Genomic DNA, 22,575 nt, shown 5'->3' on the forward strand with positions numbered 1-22,575 from the left:
GCTATACAAATAGACTATTATCAGATAATAGCTTTTTTTTTTCTTTGTTTCAAATCCTGCATTTTTCTTTCTTTTACCATCAGAAATTGTTTGCTATGCCAATTCATCTTAAATTGGTTTCCTTCAGCTATTTTAGTACTAGAACAAGCATGCGTCACACGCATACCCTCGTGCAATGCTGCAAATTTTTTTTTTTTTCCGTCCCTGGATAGTTACTTCCACAGACACCCTGTATAATATTGAACTGAGCCATACAATGATTTGGATTAAACAAATCTAGAATTTCTCTAAATAAGTTCCAAGTAAACATCACTTATTTCTGGAAAATCCTTCTCCCTTAGGCATCATGTCCACGGGCGGATCGGATACCGCATGCGGTTCTCCTCAGTGCGACACCTGCGGAAACCATTTGCGGGAGATCGCAGATGTAATGGTTTTTCCACGTGGATGCACTGTGAATCATTCGTGCGGGGGAAAAAAAAAAAGGCAACCCCACCTCCCAGCCTTTTCCCACCTTTCTAATTGAGTTTAACCTTCAAATCCTCAGTGTATCCGCAATTGTATATGCGGATGCACTGCACATTGTCTGCACCAACTGACCTCTATTGAGTCCGTCCGCACGGAATCCGCACTGAAATGGGGCATGCAGTGATTTGTTTTCCACACCAAACGGTCCACAAATCAAATTCACCTGCTTGAATTCAGTTGCGGATGCCAATGCCACTTTGAATTGTGCGTGACCCGTCTGGATTCCGTTAATCAAATCCGCCCATAGACATTGGGCCTTACACTGGCTGCCAAAGACGACCTTTTCATTTAAACCTCAAGGAAATGCATATACACTTTTTTTTTGTGACAAAAAAAAAATCCCAACCTTTGAAATTTAAAAATAGCAGGCATAAATGACATTTTCTGACTTGAAGGCTACATTTACACTGGTGAGTGCTTCCCAACGTGTGTTTTTCACACCAGTGAGTGGCATTTTTTTATTATTCAAAAATGCCTGGTATCACTTCTGTGAAATCGCAATCTTCAGGTGCTTTTTTCACGTGCATCAGATGATCACAAGTGTTTTACCATTTATTTCAATGGGAAACCTCGCATGGCATGTAAGTGCCATGCGAGGTCTATTAAGGTCCCGTTGAAAACTATGGGCGAGGTGGTTCACGGGAACGCCCAAAGATAGAACATGCTGCGAGGGAAGAAAATTGTTTGTGAACAAGTCTATTCAAAAGAATGGAGTTCATATTCATGTGAGTTTTGTGCGTCTCACAATTCACAAAACTCACGCAAGATTGTCACCCATGTGAATAAGCCCTAAGACTGACAAAATGCACCAAATTTATCAAGTAAGCATGTGACTTTTTAGTAAATTTGGTGCAATTAAATCCAGTGAACTTCAGTTTTAGACTGGCACATGAAATGTCGTTCTTATTAAATGCGCTGCAGTGCATCTAAATTAAAGGGAACCTGTCATCAGGTGCTCATGAGACATGTGCCCAGGAGTTAGGGGAGGCGCTGTGCATGGTTACCTGGCTCCCCGTGAGTGCGCTGTCACTCGTGGATGTCCGCGTGTGGGCAGTATGCACACGCACACGGAAGATGCAGATATGCACTGACATCCACAGGTGACAGGATAAGTATGCAAAGCACATCCCTGGACTCCTCGGGACCTGTCTGTGCTGCTCATAGGTGGTGACAGGTTCCCTTTAAACATAACTGCATAATATGTTCATATTTTGCGACTGGTGTGGCATTGATCCATTTTCTATTGGTTACAGGTATAGGTCTAACAGACAACAGAGGGGCTGGGAAGGAAGACGGGATTCATCTAACAGCTATAACCAACAGCGAGATAGTAGAGGCTGGGGCAATAACCACAACCAATACAGACAAGAACGATCTTACCATCAGGCAGGAGGACACCGTGACTACCGTTCTGGGAATGAGAGATTCTACCCTGATCGCTATTAATGATTATTCTGTTTTATAGTATTTTTTTGTAATAAAGACATTTTTGTTTTGCATGTGTGAAGCTGACCAGCGTTTCCTATGGTAATTGTGTGACCTAATGTTTTATTTTTCCTTCTTCTTAACATACTCAAATATGAGTGTTAATGACCTGCTATATGTTCTAGGTGACCATGATGTATGAATCTGCATTATACATGGTTCTTTAGTGTAACGAATAAAGAATTATCTAAACTGGAGTGGTATTTTATGAAAACTAAAGGCACATTAAATACTGTTGTATGTGTAAGCACTAGAGATGAGCGAGCGTACTCGGAAAAGCACTACTCGCTCGAGTAATTTGCTTTATCCGAGTATCGCTGTGCTCGTCCCTGAAGATTCGGGTGCCTGCACAGAACGGGGAGCTGCAGGGGAGAGCGGGGAGGAACGGAGGGGAGATCTTTCTCTCCCTCTCTCCCGCCCGCTCTCCCCTGCTCCCCGCTGCGACTCACCTGTCAGCTGCAGCGGCACCCGAATCTTCAGACCCGAGCACAGCGATACTCGGATAAAGCACATTACTCGAGCGAGTAGTGCTTTTCCGAGTACGCTCGCTCATCTCTAGTAAGCACTAGTGCAAATTACAACTAGTTGTGTTCAAAGCCTGTGCTTGGGGAAAAATTAAAAAATTCTACTTTTGAGTAATTAGATCTGTTTTTGTAAAGGTAAAAAAAATGATGCAACTGAAACCTAGAAAATGAGGAAGGAGAAAATGGACCCTACATCAAAGGGAAAAATAGTAGTGTTCCTTTACAGATGTGTTTGAATAGATTATCATTCGTGATCGGGGCCATTTTTTACTCTATTTTTTATTAAAAACAAAATAATAAACAGGTCTATAGGTGCCAAAAGTCCTCATTTTTTTCTCTTAAATATCTTTTAAAGCTCTAACCTATGAAGAATAACCAGATATCTCATCCAGTAATGGTTTATGCACATGAGCGTGTCTCAGTTGTGGCTGTAAAAACCATTGACGAGCACATGGACACTATCCTATCTCATGCTTACAGGGGCCAGCATTGTATGCGTTATCCTCAACTGTAAAATGGATAAGAATAGAAAGTTCTGTCATAAATCCGCGATGGAAAAATATACAAATCCAATTCCCAAAAAGTTGGAACATTGTGTAAAAATGTTAAAAAAATGCAATGATTTAGAAATTTAATTCACAATAGAACACATCAGAAGGGGAGACATTTTTCCATTTCATCTAAAAAATTAACTAATTTAGAAATTGATGGCAGCAACACATCTCACAAAAGTTGTGCCGGGGCCGTGTCTACCGTTCTGTAGCATCCGCTGCTCTTTTTTACATCACTCTAAACATCTGGAAAGTGAAGGGATTAACTGCTGGAGTTTTGGGAGAGGAATGTTGTCCCATTCTTGTCTGATGTTGGATTCTAGCTGCTTAACAATCCTGGGTCGTGTTTGCCGGATTTTTCTTTAATGTGCCAAATGTTTTCTATTGATGAAAGATCAGGACTGCAGGTCAGTTCAGCACCCGGACTCTTCTTCTGTGAAGCCATACTGTTGTGCTGGATATAGTATGTGGTTTAGCATTGTCTGGCTGAAATATACAAAACTTTCCCTGAAAGAGAGTCTGGATGGGAGAATGTTGTTCTAAATCCTCTATATATTGATCAGCAGTGGTTGTGCCCTTCAAGATGTGTAAGCTGGTCATAGTAACGTAGTATGCAAGGCTGAAAGACAATGTCCAGCCACATCAGCCTTGTTCTTCCACAGGAAGGTTAAAAAAAAAGGCAGAAGCCAATTTACCCCATTTTGGGGGGAAAACAAATTCCTTCCCGACTCCATAAGAGTTGTCAAAATAATCCCTGGATCAATGTTTTGAAAGTTCCCACCTGACTCCAAGACCCGAATCAACAACCCCACGGGTTATTTAATGTCTATCTCCTGTAATATCATAGCCCTCTAGAAAGACATCTAGTCCCCTCTTAAACTCCTCTATGGATTTTGCCATCACAACATCCTCAGGCAGAGGGTTCCACAATCTCACTGCTCTTACAGTAAAGAACCCCCTTCTGTGTTAGTGATGAAATCATCTTTCTTCTAAACATAGCAGATGCCCTCTTGTTACTGTCGCAGTCCTGGGTATAAACAGATCATGGGAGAGATCCTTGTATTGTCCCTTAACTGTCTTTTTTTCTAGGTTGAATAATCCCAACTTTGATAGCCTCTCTGGGTATTCCAGTCCTCCCATTCCATTTATTAATTTACTTGCCCTTCTTTGAACTCCCTCAAGCGGTGCAACATCCTTCCTGAGCACCGGTGACCAGAACTGTACACAGTATTTCATGTGGGGCCTGACAAGTGCCTTGTATAGTGGAAGAATAATGTTCTCATCCTTGCTGATATACTCCTCTTTTAACCCCTTCGTGACTGCAACCTTTTAAATGCCGCTGTCAATGGCGTGTGTTCTAGCGATGTCCTCCGAGCAGCTAGATCCAGCTAATCCCGACAATCTTCCCGCTTACAGTGATTCTTTGCTCTTCCCAAAATGCACAGGGAATATGCAAATGATATTCCTGCAGCTCCAATCTCTGTATCGGTGAATACATACACCATATAAACCAGCTAGCTACCCCCTTTCATGGGGGGTCAGCAAATCAGCAGGTACACCCATGACACACCTACAAAAGGAAAAATCTATTATGTGGTGCATGCGTCCGCACTGAGAGTGATGATGTCACCACGCTTGGTGCTTCCCACTGTGCTGTCTAGAAATGGCCATAAAGAGTACACGGGAGAAGATAAACGGTGGAGATGTAGTTTTTATGGGTACTATTTTGGGGTATAATCGCCTTTTTATTGGGTTATTTTGGAAGGCAAAATGACCAAAATACGCATTTAGCCTTCGATTTTTAAGTTGTTTTTTTTTAAGTTAATTTAAAAATCCCCGCTTCTTGAAAGTGTCATTGAATGACAGCTGAACACTGTGACCAATCAGCAGAATCCGGCCCTGGGAGCAGCGGAGTCTGTGCGTACCTGCATGCCTTCTGTTTCATCTGTACTGCGGATGGTCCGTACGGCTCGCCGTTTTTCCTGCGCCTAGCGATAACGCGGAATCCGCAACCTTTCCGCAATGTAATTGAAGAAGGGCCGCGGATCAGATGGCTGCCTTTTACTTCAATGGAAAACGTCCCCAAGGAAAAACGAAGCATGGTGTGATTTTTCCTCCGCTTGCGGAAATCACAATTGGTTTCCGCAAGTGTGCAGGAATAATCGATTTCCCATAGCAGGCTTTGCACTATTTGCTGCAGATCCGCGGTGAGGACGCCTGCCACAGATTCCACAGCAAATATCCGGCCGTGGGCAGGAGCCATAACAGTACACAACCAACTACAGGAAGTAAGTAGTCCTTAATATTCACAAGCTGCAGACTAGCCCTGCCAACTCCACCTTCCAGCTACTTATTGACAGCTGTCTGACTAAGGGCTCATTTACACGGGCTTATTTGTGCTGCATAATATGCAGTGCTGAAACCGCATTGACTTGCATTGGGGCATTCAGACAGCGTTTTTCACATGTGAAAAAAATCACTGCATGTCCCATTTGGGTCCGTATTAAAATCAATGGGAGCGCATAAATATGTAGTGAGTATGTATTAAGTTAATAGGCCTTATTGCATTTTTTTATTTTGTGCATGTGAAAAACAATGAACACGTGCGCAAAAAACGCAATATGCAGTTTGTGTATATTTAATGGAACAAAACTAAATACACTGTAAGGGCTTATTCAGACGACCGTATATTGGCCGGGTATTCATGCCGGCCGATATACGGCATCTCTCTCTGCAGGGGGAGGCTGGAAGAGCCAGGAGCAGTGCTCTGAGCTCCCGCTCCCTCTGCCTCCTCTGCACTTTTTGCAATGAGTGGAAACGGGATGGGGGCAGGGCTAAATTCCAGGAATTAGCTCTGCCTCCATCCCGCCTCCCCTCATTGCAAATAGTGCAGAGGGGGCGGGAGCTCAGTGCACTGCTCCTGCCTCTTCCAGCCTCCTCCCCCTGCAGAGAGGGACGCCGTATATCGGCCGGCGTGAATACGCGTCCAATATACGGTCGTCTGAATAAGCCCTTATATAGCTTCTCCCTTCTCTGCATTCTCAGATGTGACTGATTGCAGAAGCAGGGGCTTTAATCCAACGCCATATTTTGCTATCAGCTGGGATTAAAACCCAGGACCAAGCTCCGTAAATATACAGCGCTTGGTGCTAAAAGGGTTTTCCTCTGCAGCTTTCCACCTGCAGATCTACACCATGTGGCTCAATGCCCACAGGCGGATCTTTGCTGCGGAATTCACAGCCAGACGCCCGCTGTGAATTCTACAGTACTGTCCGTCCATAGACATGCTATGTTAAAAGATTCTTCCATGCCCATGAGCGGAAAGTAACTGCGATTTTCTGCTCCCAGGGGAAAATCGCAGCATGCTTTATTTGGTGTGGGAAATCGCACTGACGGCTTCCATTGCAGTCAATGGAAGCTATCCAATCTGCGGCGATTCCAAAATGTCAATTTTGGAATCACCATGGATCCGCGTCATCGCCGGCGCATCATGCCGTGCACTACGCATGTGCGCCGATCTAGTCACTCGTGGCGGATCCGGACAGGTGAGTAGGAGTAGATGAAACTTTACATTTATTCCACATACTCTCCACTGATGTCGAAACACTTCTTACATCCCTAGTCGGAGGGAGCTAGATCTGGTGAATAAGGTGGGTGGTCAACCAGCTGGAAGCCTAGCTCCACCAGTTTTGCCGTGGTCGCTTGCGCTTGTGCAGTGTGAGTGGAGATGTTGTCTTGCAGGAACAAGATTCCTTTGGACAGCTTGCCGCGCCTTTTGACCTTCAGAGCTGCCTTCAATTGGTCCAAAAATTCAATGTAATACCTTGCATTGATGGTGGAACCATTTTGAAGGTAGTCCTCTAGCAGCACGCCCTCCTTATCCCAGAACACAGACGTCATCACCATAGTGGCTGCTTTTTGCACCCTGAACTTCTTTGGGCGAGGAGAACCACTGTGCCTCCACTCTTTTGACTGCTCCTTGGTTTCAGGGTCATACAAATAAATCCAAGTCTCATCCATAGTGACCAGTCAATCCAGGAAGTACTTATCAGTCCGGAAACACTGACAAATGGATTGGGAAGTTTTCACTCACATGCTTTTCTGATCTTTTGTCAAACATTTGGGGACCCACTTTGCAGATAGCTTCTTTGTGTTCAAATGTTCATAGATAATCACACAAACACGTTCACGAGAAATCCCCATGATGTCTGCTGTTCCTTTAGCTGAAATTGGCCGATTCTCCAGTATGAGGTTGTGCACAGCATCAACGATCTCCAGAACAACAACCTCTCTCGGTCGTCCAGGATGTTCCTCATCATTGGTGCTGAAGTGGCCTGTTTTAAATTTGGCAACCCAGTTCTTAACTGTAGAATATGAAGGACATTGATCCCCCAATGTCTGCGACATATCACCATGAATATCCTTCACGGACTTTCCTTGCAGAAACAAGAATTTTATCACTCCTCTGCTCTCATTTGCTGTGAATATCGCCTAAGACTCCGCCATTTTGTTTTCCCCCGTGCCTAGATCACTGTTGCCATAAGCTACAAACACTAAATTTTTAAAACATATATTAGACACATAAGGCTTTCATGTGATGTAACATTTGTTACCACAGAAACAAAAAAAACCACAAAGCCAAAGACTTATCAGCACCCCCTCGTATTTGGTATCACCTTGTCCATAACGACCTTTTAACACAATGTATATCCTGTATGGAAAAAAAACCCCATTAAAAACCCCTTAAACAACTGAGCCAAAATGCTTATTTCCTTCATGTTGACTCCTGAAAAAACGCAATAAAAGTGATCAAAAAAGCCATATGTACCCCAAAATGGTACCAATGAAAACTACGGCTCATGACGCAAACAACAAGCCTTCATAGAGCTCCACCAATGGAAAAAAATGTTAAAAAGTTATGGCTTTTGAAAAGGGAAAGTGAAAAACCCCAAAATAGACCTCTCGCTATAAATATATGGATACGTGATAACGTAAACGTGACACCCTCTCTTATTCTAGCATCACTTAAACAATCCCTCCACAATGTCTAGATATCTAGAAATGTCTCTTAAAATTATACACAGATCATATCTAACTCCAAAACAGGTTTTTTAGAATGGGACTTTACTTCCAACTGTTGGGGAATTAGACTCTCTCCTGTCCTATTTCATTCCACACCCTCATGACAGGCACGCTACTATCAGCCTAGCGCTGTAAGCTGAGGCCAAACCACTCTATGTTGCCATCTCGGAACCACAACAGGAGTTTCGGTGATTTTATATATGATGTGTCAGTCCATGTTTAAGAGTTACATGTTCTTCTTAGTGCTTCCTGTATGTCACGAAGTATTCCTCCTGATGACTGCTTCAGTCTTTACCTTTGAAGTTGTATCATCAGATGAAGATACAGGTCACACACTCTGACATTTAATGGAAAAGCACTTTATTTTCTTTTGTGTTTGTTATTTAATGTTTGAAAAATGCAACAAAAACAGTCTAGAAAAAAAAAAAGAAAAAAATTGGTGTTCAGCAATGGCTTCTGTGATTGTTCCCAGCAAAAGAAACCACGTAGTCTTGTAGATATGATACCTTTTAATGAATAACAAAAATACATGATGCTCATTTGTCACATAAAAATATTCAAACAAATGATGTTCTGTAAGCAATGGAAAATCTTAAAAGTTCAAAAAGTCCATCAGCAAGAAAAAAAGACAACTCAACTTTTGGATGCTTCACTCTTTAGTTTTTCTAAAACAACTTCTGGTGTGATAGCAGCTGAAATCTTCACTACTTTCTCCCGACTTTTTCCACCCTGCAATAATGATAATAGTTAGCTTGTTGTCAGCATTAGAGATGAACGAGCGTACTCGTTAAGGCAATACTCGAGCGAGTATTGCCATTTTTGAGTACATGCCCGCTCGTGCCAAAAGATTCGGGGGCCGGCGGGGGAAAGAGGGGGAGATCTCTCTCTCTCTCCCGCTCCCCTCCCCCCCCCCGCTCCCCCATGCTCACTCCCACAACTCATCGCTCACCATCGCTGGCCCCCGATTTTTTTCTTACGAGCGGGCATGTACTCGAAAATGGCAATACTCGCTCGAGTATTTTGCCTTAACGATTACGCTCGCTCATCTCTAGTCAGCATCACACTATCCACATGCTTTCTCCAGTTTCAGAAAGCTAGAAACACATGGCACCGCACCAGAGGTCGCACTAAATATTTTTCAACAGCATAAGCATTTTAGGAGAGAGGCAGTAATTACTTGCTAATTCTATATACAGTATGCACGATCCTTCTTCAAGCAGCAGGGCACATCTGTCATTTGTGAATACTTGTTGAAAACGCTGACTCTTCTAGAAACTCGGAAAAATATATTTTTAAAAATTCATCCAACTCTCGCTGGAGTTTTCTACAAATATTCTGTGTATCTGGATGGTCGGACGTGTCCGTGCTCTCAGTGCAGCTTGGAGGTAGCTGGTAAGCTGCTCTATTTTCTATTTAGTCATTTGTGCCTTAGGATAGGCCTTCTAGTCCAAGAGCTAACCACCTGCCTGAGCAAAGATATTAATATGCTGAAGAATTGTATGAATTTTGCTTCCCCCCCACCCCACCCCACCCCCCCCAAAAAAATAAGACACTGTACCGCTCTTGGGGCAAAATTTAGTATAAGGCAGTATCTTATTACCGTACTTTTCGCTTCATAAGACGCACTTTTCTTCCCCGCAAAGTGGGGGAGAAAAGTCAGTGCGTCTTATAGAGCGAACATGCCACTTGTTCGCGCGAACGCGAGTTTAACGCGCAATCACGCGAACATTTGGCCAAAGAAACTCAGAATCAGTTCTCTCTCCTTTGCACTGCTGCCCGCTGATTGGTAGTGAGAGCCGGCGGGAACAACTGTTGCTCCCCTTCCTCCACCAATCAGCTTAACCCCTTCCTCCTATAAGGAAGTGCTGACAGTTCTTTCATTATTGAATTACAAAGCTACCTTAGTCTCCTGCTGCATCCATCCAATTTTAGAAAGATGTCAAAGCAGAAACGACTAGCATATAAAATCCCTTTTAAACTGGAGGTAGTGAAATACGCCAAAGAACATGGGAACAGAGCAGCTGAGAGAAATTTTGGGCCGCCTCCAACAGAAAAAATGATACGTGAATGGAGGAAACAGGAGGAGGAGCTGCAAAAAGCAGATAACAGTAAGCACACTTTTCGTGGACGTACTGCAAAATGGCCACAGATAGACGTGGAAATGAAAGTGTGGATAATACGTCACAGGAACAACGGATTTTCAGTCTCTACAAAAATGATCATCTTTGAAGCCAAGCGTTTTGCTGCAGAGAAAGACATTAGGGACTTTACTGGATCCGCATCGTGGTGCTACAGGTTCATGAGGAGATGTGGTCTTGCTATGCGCACCAAAACTAGGATTGCGCAAAAAATGCCTAAACAATATAAAGCCAAGATTGTGTCTTTTCATAAATTTGTAATTGATGCAAGAAAGAAAAATGGCTTTGAAACAGGCCAGATTGGGAATATGGATGAAGTCCCGTTAACTTGTGATGTTCCATCAAACAGAACTGTTGATTTGAAAGGTGCAAAATCCATAACTGTGAAAACCTCAGGACATGAGAAAACGCATTACACGGTTGTGTTGTCCTGCTGTGCAGATGGCACCCAACTTCCACCAATGCTAATCTTCAAAAGAAAAAGCATGCCAAAAGAGGCAATCCCACGAGGAGTTATTGTCCATGTTCATGAGAAAGGATGGATGGGTGAAGGTGGAATGAAAATATGGATCGAAAAAGTGGGGTCCAGACGCCCTGGAGGGCTTCTGAAGAAACCTGCCCTGCTAGTACTAGACCAGTTTAGGGCACATATCAGTAAAAACACGAAATAAATATTTAAAGAAGCAAAGACCCGTCTAGCTGTAATTCCTGGGGGGGCTTACCAGCCAGTTGCAGCCTCTGGATGTTTCAATTGACAAGCCATTTAAAGTTTTCATGCGAGAGGAGTGGAACAAGTGGATGGCTGCTGTGAATCATGACCTGACACCCACTGGACGCATGAAAAGGCCCACTATCACTCAGGTTTGTGAGTGGGTGAAAACATCGTGGCTGGCTGTGAAGGAGGAAATTGTTGTAGGATCCTTCAAAAAATGTGGCATCAGTAATGCCTTGGACGGTTCTGAGGATGGAATCCTTTATGAAGATGCTGACACCAGTGATAGGGAGTCACTGAGCTTGACAGCAGTGAGGAGTCTTTGGGGTTTCCTGATGAATAGAGGCGTATTGTTCTAAAATAAAAATCTCTGCTCATCTGTTAATTACAGTAATAATAGTTCTTAATGCGACTATTGACTGACTGCTGTTCATGTTTACATATTCTGTTATTTTATTAAATATTTAAGCCCACTTTTTGGTTCAAAATATTTTTTCCTACTTTCCTCTCTCTAAAACCTAGGTGCGTCTTATCATCAGGTGCGTCTTATATCGGGGAAACACAGTAGGTGTGTGCTGAGCAGTCTGACCCCTACTGTTTTTTGCAAAAATTATTATAAATCAGGTGAAACATAAATAGAATTTAATTTTTTTTCACGAATGTCACTTTAATAACAGTTTTCTTTGTTTCAAGTAGGGAAAACTGGGGAGACGCACACAGTTATAGCACTAGTTCTCCTGTGTTCAGCAATACCCCCACTGTAGCCCCAATCTGCTTACAGGTCAAATGGCTAGGCCTATAATGGAGGTAACACCCATTAGCTTTCAGGGCACAACTGAATAAATTCCAGACCCCCTTACTCACTTGTGCAGGGGAAAAAAATTGACTCCCTAAAAAGAATGCCCCCCCCCCCTCTCCCTCCTTTTTTGGCATTTCCTAAATCTTAGTTAGAACTAATTATGTAAAACTGTGTGGTATGTCTCAAAACATGGGTAATTATGGAGGCCTGGTTGGCAGGGGCACATGTGGCATTAAAACAGGTATCCCTCCTCCTGCCGTACTTGCTGCAAACCGAACACTTTTTGGGGGCGTATTTCTTGACCTCAGTAGGAGGGATGGGGTGTAAAAAGTGGCACTCTGTATTCTTAAGCTTTCTGAGGTGCGGCGGTCTCACACAGAAGGCGCTCAACAAGCTGCTCCTGAAACTGCAGGAAAATGAGCGTTTCCTGGGACATTTTGTAAATTATAGCTAGCGTTCTGAATAAGGTAGATCAGCGGAGGGGCCCAGGGCTGAATATTGTGTTGGGGAACATCACCGGAGGCATCAGGTAAGAAGTTTCATCTCCCCTCACTGATCGGTGAGGGGAGATGAAACTTAAATTTTTTTTTTGTAACTTTACGTGGTGGATAACGGCGAACATGTAACCAGGGACCAGTCGCCAAGGCCTCCGGTTACTGCTGCTCCAGTATCTCGTCTTCCAAAGGTATCTGGGAGCAAAGAGATTTTCTCAGGCCCTCAACCGCTTCTGCACATGCATCCACTATTTTGCTAGCAGGCGCATGCAGAGAAGATGTGAAAAGGTCCATGGATGAAGATATTGTCGGGGGACATTGCCGGAGACCTTAGGTAAGAATTTTGATCTCCCCTCACTGATCACATTGGTAAGGGAAGATGAAACTTTTAACTTTTAAAACTTTTTTTTAACTTTTATGTGATCGCCATTATCTGTTAAATAACGGCAATTAACTGACCAGGGACCACTGTCACACTCCCCAGCCCCATAGCTTTATTCTACAGGGCAGATGTGTTTTCACAGCCCTGTAGAATAAAGGCCAGGCACCCAGAACGTAAAAACTAAGGGGTTAATACTGGTGTCCTATATGAAGATAACAATATCGTAGATTTGAATAGGGAAGCATGGATACGCTACACAATGGTATAATGCATGAGCTCCTGGAGGCCCCAGTACATGGGTTTCAATTTTGCGTTGTGGCCCCTGTAAGAGATAGAGAGTAAAACCCAATTGCAAAGTTGAAGAGTAGAATGTGAGAAGCAGAAATCAGCTTTCCACGTCTCTCCAAGCAGTTCCAGCTGCTATGACTGAAGTAAGAAAACCGTACATATATTGTAGCAGAAAGAGGCCACTTCATGTATGGAGCCGTCGTTGGACCTCTGTTCAATCCAGGGATTTTCAATGCGGATCACTACTTGAATCCCCTGCAGACTCTGACAACTGAAGCAGGGAAAGTTACATAAACTACGAGCTCATTAGTGGCAGCAATTCTGTCTAACGAGACTGCGGCATCATAGTTTTTCAGGGTTGTAGTTTCCTATGTTTGTACACAAGAACCAGTTACACAAATTCCTTTTAATGCAGTTACGGCTGTCAGAGCTTGTTACAACTTACAGCACATCATCTTAGTGGAAGGAATTAATGATCAGCATCATTTGCTACAGGACACGCATTAATCTTGATCTTCTCCGCACATGAAGTGGCTTAGTACATGATTCCAGTTGAAGCCATGAAGACTTTTCATGACGGGCCTTTCACACAGGCAAAATTTTGCCACAATACCCAGGACATTCCGACACAAATCTTTACGCCTGTCTGTAGATTTCGATGCAGAATTGAAAATGGCTTGATTTTGCCAGCAATTTTACACCAAAATCCACATTCGGACATGCAGGTTTTGGCGCAGATTTCCGCAGCAGCAGATTCAGCGGTGTTGTGACCAAATTCCAGTCCATGTGAAAGGCCCCTAAGGGCTCATTCACACAGGGGGGTATTTTCTATTCGTATTGCGTCCATATTTTTATAGCTGTAATACGGACAGCATACCACGCCATTGATTTGCACTGGTTAGTACAGATGTGCATATTTTGTTTTCTTTTTTGCATGTGTGAAAAACGCATTGAATAAGCACCAAAAGCGCATACACACATGCAGTATAAATAGTGCATTTTTTACGGACCAAAATTGCATGTGCCAATGTGAATGAGCCCTAAGGCTGCTACTACACGCAGGATCTCCTGTGCAAAATGCAGTTTAACCACTATGAGGAGTTCAGATTCCGGCCGTAATCAGCATTTCTCCATTTGTGATCTGCAGCAAAGAGACACTGCGTCTAATGGCACTCCTAGACTCCATTCACATGGGGCAGTTTGGCTGCAATTAAAACTGCACCAAAAAGTGCATTTTTAAAACTATGTGTTTTTTTACCACATTTTACTGGCAAAACACACAAGGTTTAACTGATGCACTTTTTGGTGCGGTTTTAATTGCAACCGGACTGCCCTGTGTGAATGGAGCCTAAAGGCAAAATTTCTGGACTAGATTGACTTGTAACTGAATGTCATGCTGTTGCCATTGTTCCCTTTACCACATTCAGAATAGTTTCCTCCCTTGTTTTATGTCAGATGACCTGATTCTGATCTGTCAAGACATAGAACAAAAGTTTCTGAACATCTCTTGAAGACTGAAAAGAGAGGAGCAAAAATGAGGTCTGTGCAGACCTTGACAAATATTTTTTCCTGTGTCACAATGCCCCCATAACAGAGTCAGTCTGCAGCGGTGGTAAGTTAATATAGGCAAAGTCCTTTTGGACAATGTATTGTAAATGCCAATTCTGTTATGTTTTAAAAGAAAATAAAACAACATTAAACCTCCTTAAAGGGGTTCCGAGATCTTTTTTGCAAAAACACGTGCCCCCTGCAGTAACATAAATAGGCATATACTTACCTCCTCCTGCCATGTCCCATGCCGTTGCTCCGGATCTCCCCCATGTTTGCAGGCAGTCACAGGCTGCTGGAGCCAATGACAGAGCTCAGTGCTCAATTGCTAAGATCTGCCATTGGCTGCAGCAGCCTGTGATATTACCTACACAAGCTAACTGAAGCCTGTAAACAAACACTGGGTCATGGAGGACTAAACAGCGGTGCTGGAGATCCAGGGAGCCGGAAGATTTGTCTGTGAGGTTACCGCATGGGGCACATGTGTTTGCAAAAAAATAAAAAAACACACAATTCCAACAACCCCTTTAATGGAGTCCACCTGTAACAAACCCTGGCTAACTGAGAAATCCTCAGAAGTGCCCCCTACAGTAGAGCCAGATTTACAGAGTTTTTCCACTACGTTTATGAGTTTTTGAGCAAAAGCATTCAGGCACTAGGGCCCAGTACAACTGCTACTGCTCCAACCTACCACTGCGCCAAAATATGAACGACTTACCTTATGAAGATTAACTTCACTTTTCCTTACTTCCAGGACCTTTGAAAGATAGAGGCATAGTTCAGCATTGGCCTCTCCTTCAGTTGGAGGAGCAGCAATTGCAACGCCAACAGCCTCTGTTGTTACATCTATTGGACAAATATGACAGGGTCAATGAATTCACTGAGATTGCAGATTTCATCTGGGAATGGAGCTGAGGATGGTGTGTTAGGGATGGTGTGACAGTTTATGGTTTATGAAAGAAAGTTAATTCATAAATCGCTCTCTGACAACCTTAAAGGGTTAGCCAGCCTTTAAAAACCGATTGTCTACCCGGAGCATAGGCCATCAAAATCTGATGGGTGGAGGTCACCACTCGGGACCCCTGCCAATCAGCTGATAGAAGGAGCCATGGCACTCATGCGAGCGCTGCAGCCTCTTCATTGTTGACATCCGAGCACGATCCTGTCAGTGTTCAGAACAGAATATTTTTATTGCAGTCGCTTTGAGTACTACAGACTTGTTGCCTTGAAGTGAATGGATAAGCTTGTAGTACTCGGAATGGCTGCTATAAAAAATATGGCGTTCTTAGCACTGACAGGATCATGCTCGGAGGCGGTAATTCTACTATTAGACCATGATACAAGAGCATCTTTCACCAGAGTTCATATTTTAGGAAGTAAGATGCTTGATTACCCTAACCGTGTACCTATGTGGCCCCATTACCTGGGAAGAAGTGTTGAAGGGAGCTTTCGCACGGGCCAGAATTTGGTTATAGGACGTACCGCAACATGTAACTGAACCTGGTGCAACCGTTAGCAAAATTTAGCCAGTTTCAATTCCACATCAAAATCCGTACAGAGGCACGTGGATTTTAGTTCAGAAATTTTTGCAACTTGTGCTGCAGCCATATTCTGCCCGTGTGAATGGTCCCAAAAAGGTTCACCTGCTCGCAATTCGGGTATGTTTTTTAACCGTACAATCTTCCATTCAGCAAGGCACCTTCTAAATGTTTTAAGATAAAGATCTTTGTCTGGTCACAGATGCAATACAAATTAAGGCCCAATTTCACGGAACGCTTATCAATCACAAAGTCATTCAAACAAGCAAAATTAAACGATTTATCTGCCTCCATAGACAGGCTGCCTGAGCGAACAAGTGAACCCCGACAATCGTTCACTCACTAAGGCCTCATGTCCACGGGGAAATTGGGGCCTGCACGGATTCTCCATGCATAATTCCGTAGCGGGTCTCTCCTTTTCCGCAGACATGAGGCCAGAAAATCAATTATAATTACCTCTCCGAACACTGGGGGTCTTCCCTCCGTCATGGCCGGATCTTCTTTCTTCGGGCCGATGGATGTCCTCAGCACGCCAGCAGTGTGCCGCGCGCATGCACTGTGAACATTTTTTTATTTTTTTTTAAACTCCTGCTTTCCCGCGGCACAGCACAAACACAGCTGCGGGTGTGCCGCGGGACCGGGCGGCTTCCATAGGCTTCAATGGAAGTCGCGGGAGCCGTCCCTGCAGGAGACCCGCACAAAATGAAGCATGCTGCAGGTGGTTCCACACACGTGCGATCCACGCGCCAGGGAAAGATGACATCCGCAGGTATTTAATTACCTGCCGGTGTCCAATGCATCCCTATTGGCACGAATCACACGTGCGGGAGACCCGCACAGATTTCCTAATTCCATTTTGCCCGTGGACATTGGGCCTTAAATGATATACCATTTGGTGTAAACGGACCCTTAAAAATAAATGCCGATACTGAAAGCTACAGGCTACTGAAGGTAAAAATATAGAGCTACATTAAAATGGAAAATTTTAATTAAAGGGGTCAAAAAAAAAAAAGGATAGCCATGAAAAATGGTAAAATAATAAAGCATAATCACCTCCCTCAGTGGCCCCTGGCCCAGCACAGGAGCTTAGGTGCCCGCTACTTCAAATCTAGAAGCTAGCAGCAGTCAGGAGTCATTCATTCTGCACTCAACCAATCACAGGCTTCAGCGATCACGTATATTTCACGGCATTATCTATGATTGGCTGAGCAGTCACTTGCACAATGAATGGCACATGACCACTGCCAGCTCGTTCCGGGTTCGGAGCAGCAGAGTTCGGCCTTATTTCTTTATTTTACAACATTTCATAACTCTCTGAAAACGCCTTTCAAAAGAAGTATTTTTGTTAGACGACTATTAAATTAACAAAAATGGTACATTGTGTATGTAAAGCCGCCAGAAGTACTATATATTCTAGTGTGAACACTGGGAACAAATGTTGTGCAATATAAATGAATGTGCATTCTGTAATCTAAAGTAAAACACTTTCCCAAAGTGCATCTGGTCTCATTTGGCATTCACCGAATCACAGCTTTTTAGGGCTTAAACACACGGGCGCGTGTGCAGATATGCTCGCCACACCGGAGCGTATTTGTGCATGAACCAGTGAAAAGTCTTATTTCTTTTTAACTGTTCTAGCTCCACGCCATTGTACGTGAGGAATACAAAAAGCCAAAAGATAAGGCAGGATCTATCTTTTCTCGCTCGTATAAAACATACATGCGAGAAAGATAGGGCATGAGAACGAACCCATTGAACTTGGGTGCATGGGGTACATTTTAAAATGTGCAGCACACTCTGTTTGCCTTTTGCACAATCTGCAACATTTAATTTCTTTCATGACTGAACATACCTCAAATGGAACTAGAATAGGCGGCATGTGTGTCCTGACAGGTCTGGTTTCAAGTGATGCTACTATTTATTGGCTAGCGAGTAAGGCTGACGACACAAGTGTCTTGGCAGAACTTAAGCTGCCTATGACTATACAGGAGACAGTCTGCAGAGGGGCTACGTGGCCATGACACAACCAAAGCTGCAGCATGTCCTACCATCCGCCATGTCCATAAAACACTGGGAGATTAGAATGGTAACATAAGCTTGCGGTCTTACTAAGGCCAGGTCGGATTCCACCAGCGAAATATCACAGCAGAATCAGACCCAGCACCCCCCAGAGACCCTATACTCACCTCTCCAGATACGCCGCGAGTGTCTCGTCCGGCGAGCATGTGCAGTGCAGGACATGACGCTCCGGCACTGAGCTGTGACGCGGATTGCCGTAATACCTCTGCTGTGCTCAGTACACATGTGAATGTGAACACTGAACGAGAAGTGAGCGATTCTCAACGATGATCTGCCTGACTAAGGCTGGGTTCACATGGGATGGAATGTCCGTATGGAGATTTCCGCAACAGAAAGGCTGCTTCAAAACCCATTTGGCGCGTATTTTGAAGCAGCTTTTCAATCTGTATTCCGCTGCAGAAATCTCTCCCTATAGAGAGTCCACAGTGAGGACAGCGATACAACCGACATGTTGAATTCCACGCCGCTTGTCAGCTTCTGCGCGGCTTGTCCGCATCAGACTGTCCGCAGTGTGTGAATGAGGTTTTTGCAAATCTCGTCCACTTTGCTGCTTTGTCTCGGTTTTAACAATGCAGGCGCCCCGTGTGAACCTAGCCTAAACAGGCTGCACGAGCGCGAACGAGTTAGTGGTGATGTCACCTGCTCGTGCAAACGAGAATCGGCTTGTGTAAAAGGAGCATAACACGGGAATGTTCTAAAGTGCTGTCAGAAGTATTTACCTGTTACAGCATTCAGTTTGGAACCTGGCTTGGCATGTACAGCTATTAAAACAGAGCCACTCTTATCGAGCACGACAGGACCTGCAGGATGGGCAGCCGCTGGTGGCTCCGTCTTCCGTCCTTTTCCCTGTGAAGGACAATTATATTAGTGCGTAGAATTTCAATTTCATAGATAACATAAACAATACCAAATCAGGGGCGGAGGGCCCATGGAAGAACAGTATATGGACCCCTGAACTCCAAAATCTCACCATAGAGCACCTGATTGTGCCTCTCGAACCCTCCAGCAGTAATTGTGAGCCATTATATTCCTTAGATTAGGCTTCTATATGCAATCTAGCAGACAGTGAGATTCTGCTTGTAAGATGGCAGCATCCCCACTTATCGCACAGCTGCAAAGTTTACCCATATGGGATGTCCACCTTCTTATCATAGCAAAAATTACTGACTTAGGGCGCCTACTCACTAGCGATATGTTTTCTTGTGATGCAAGAGTGAGTGAAAACGCATGATTATGAAACCAATGATTTTCAATGGTTTCATACTCATTTGCGATTTTTCACTCAAGCCTTGCAGCGCTGAGAAAAATCTGCGATATCGCTCATTGTCTTCAATGGCGCCAGCGACAGCAGCGACAGCCCCACTGAAAACAAAGGGAGAATACTGCGGACTTCTGCCACAGCTGTGACAGCTATGGCAGGGGATTCCTTCATCCTCGCGGGGACTGTGGGGGTTAAGGAATTCTTTGCCATAGCTGCGACAGAAGTCTGCGATGCTATCCCATTTCTTTCAATGGGGCTGGCGCTGCTGCATTGAAAGCAGTGGGTTGCAGGCAACCCCCGCAGCGATGATTTTCGCGGAAGGACTTTAAATATAAGCCCTTCCCTGAAAATCAGCCCTAGCTGTAAAAAGAAAAAAAAAAATTTCCACTCACCTAGAAGAGCAGTCCGGCTCTTCTTTCCGGCTCCGGCAGTCGTCTTCCGTCTTCTGTAGACTGGGGATTGAAAAATTCCCGCCTCAAGAAAGCGCTGCCTGTGATTAGCTGAGTGCTGTGACCAATCAGAGGCAGCGCCCAGCCGTCACAGGAATTCCCTGCCATAGCTGTGACAGCAGTCCATGATGTACTCCCAAAATCGCAGATTTTTCTTAGCACTGCAAGGCTTGAGTGAAAAATTGCAAATGAGTATGAAACCATTGAAAATCATTGGTTTCATAATCATGCGTTTTCACTCAAGCCTCGCATCACAAGAAGACATATCGCTAGTGGATAAGAGCCCTTAGGGCTTGTTCACATTGGTGCCTTTGGGTTCTGGTTTCCTGCTCTGTTATGGAACAGAAAAACAGCACCCAAAGCCTGAACAGATCTGTCATATGCCGACACCGTCAACAGGGTGTACAGCGTACAGTACAAGCCATGTGGGTGAGTTATCCACGGCCGGATCTTTGCTGCAGAATTCGGAGGGGGCATTCCGCTTCAGATTCCGCAACAGTAACCATCCACAGCATGCTATGGGAAAATTATTTTACATGTTCACGAGCGGAAACTAAATACGGTTTCCGCTCGTGGATTAAAAATCACAGCATGCTCCATTTTACTGCGATTCCCGCATGGACAGCTTCCATTGGTGTGAAGCCGATGTGTCGTGCAGATGTTAAATTCACAACATGTCAATTTATGCTCCGAATTGTCCGTGTGAATTTTACAATTCGCACCAAAATCCACATTGAAATCCACAAGTTACTGTGTATTCTGTGCAGTGATTTTCCCCCATCTATTCTGTGCAGTGATTTTCCCCCATCTATTCCGTGCAGTGTTTCCGCCCCCCATGTATTGCATGCAGTGATTCCCCCCATCTATTCCGTGCAGTGTTTCTGCCCCCCATGTATTGCATGCAGTGATTCCCCCCATCTATTCTGTGCAGTGTTTCCGCCCCCCATGTATTGCATGCAGTGATTCCCCCCATCTATTCCGTGCAGTGTTTCCGCCCCCCATGTATTGCATGCAGTGATTCCCCCCCATCTATTCCGTGCAGTGTTTCCGCCCCCCATGTATTGCATGCAGTGATTCCCCCCATCTATTCCGTGCAGTGTTTCTGCCCCCCATGTATTGCATGCAGTGATTCCCCCCATCTATTCCGTGCAGTGTTTCCGCCCCCCATGTATTGCATGCAGTGATTCCCCCCATCTATTCTGTGCAGTGTTTCCGCCCCCATGTATTGCATGCAGTGATTCCCCCCATCTATTCTGTGCAGTGTTTCCGCCCCCTATGTATTGCATGCAGTGATTCCCTCCATCTATTCCGTGCAGTGTTTCTGCCCCCCATGTATTGCATGCAGTGATTCCCCCCATCTATTCCGTGCAGTATTTCTGCCCCCCATGTATTGCATGCAGTGATTCCCCCCATCTATTCTGTGTAGTGTTTCCGCCCCCCATGTATTGCATGCAGTGATTCCCCCCATCTATTCCGTGCAGTGTTTCTGCCCCCATGTATTGCATGCAGTGATTCCCCCATCTATTCCGTGCAGTTTTTTTGCCCCCCCATGTATTGCATGCAGTGATTCCCCCCCATCTATTCCGTGCAGTGTTTCTGCCCCCCATGTATTGCATGCAGTGATTCCCCCCATCTATTCCGTGCAGTGTTTCCGCCCCCCATGTATTGCATGCAGTGATTCCCCCCATCTATTCCGTGCAGTGTTTCTGCCCCCCATGTATTGCATGCAGTGATTCCCCCCCATCTATTCCGTGCAGTGTTTCTGCCCCCCATGTATTGCATGCAGTGATTCCCCCCATCTATTCCGTGCAGTGTTTCCGCCCCCCATGTATTGCATGCAGTGATTCCCCCCATCTATTCCGTGCAGTGTTTCCGCCCCCCATGTATTGCATGCAGTGATTCCCCCCATCTATTCCGTGCAGTGTTTCTGCCCCCCATGTATTGCATGCAGTGATTCCCCCCACCCCATGCATTCCATGCAGTGATGCCTACGCTGACTCCTCTGCTACATGTCAGTCGGGTGTTGTATTGTACACTGCTGCAGACTACATTTGCCGCCGTTCTGCTTCCGCCTCCCCATCCTGCAGGGAGCTCAGTGCCGCCGCCTCCCAGTGCTGTGTACCCAGGCTTCTACACCCGTGCCCCCGAACACTGCGGCAGTGCTAGGCCCGAGCCGGGGAGCTGCGGGACTCGAGTAACTGCCACCCCGGAGGGGACACAGCAGCCGTCACCTCTTTGCCTTCCTTCCGCGGCATGGTGTGAGCGCGCACTGCGGCGGCGGCGGCCCGGGCTACTGCAGTTACGCTGACCGCCGGCCGGCACACCCGGCCCAGCATGTATGGAGACACCACCGGCCTCAGTACAGAGGCGGGACATGGCCGGTCACTAGAATGGAGGCTCAGTGGTTCAAAAAGGAAGTGTTCACACCGAGACTGCGTGCAGACATTGTGATATTGTGTGCAACCCCCGTGAGAGGAATATGGGGTTATATATATATATATTATATCAGAGGGAAGGCAAAGTAGTATCAGTCTGAGACCTACTTAATATGAACATAGTGGTTGCCATGGGCAACGACACCATTTTCCATTGCACCAGTTTTATTCCATTTCCCCCGGGAAGGGGGAGAATAGCCATAGAGAGAATTTCCTGGCAGTAATATGTCCTGGTTTTCTACATTAGTGTGAGCACAGGCCTGCATGCAGCATCCGGCCCGC

At 44.9% G+C, this 22,575-nt stretch overlaps 1 protein-coding gene across 1 annotated transcript; it reads right to left on the minus strand.

The window, feature by feature from the left end:
- Positions 1–8,513: 8,513 nt before the first annotated feature.
- On the minus strand, positions 8,514–22,255 carry C2H15orf40 (chromosome 2 C15orf40 homolog). Its single transcript, XM_066592667.1, has 4 exons — positions 22,090–22,255; positions 18,868–18,994; positions 15,250–15,377; positions 8,514–8,899 (listed from the first exon to the last, which is right to left on the minus strand). Exons 1-4 carry the CDS (start codon positions 22,192–22,194, stop codon positions 8,804–8,806), a joined length of 456 nt encoding a protein of 151 aa, XP_066448764.1. The 5' UTR covers positions 22,195–22,255; the 3' UTR covers positions 8,514–8,803.
- Positions 22,256–22,575: the final 320 nt, after the last annotated feature.

Source organism: Eleutherodactylus coqui, chromosome 2 (genome assembly GCF_035609145.1).
Source record: "Eleutherodactylus coqui strain aEleCoq1 chromosome 2, aEleCoq1.hap1, whole genome shotgun sequence".
Classification (NCBI taxonomy): Eukaryota; Metazoa; Chordata; class Amphibia; order Anura; family Eleutherodactylidae; genus Eleutherodactylus; species Eleutherodactylus coqui.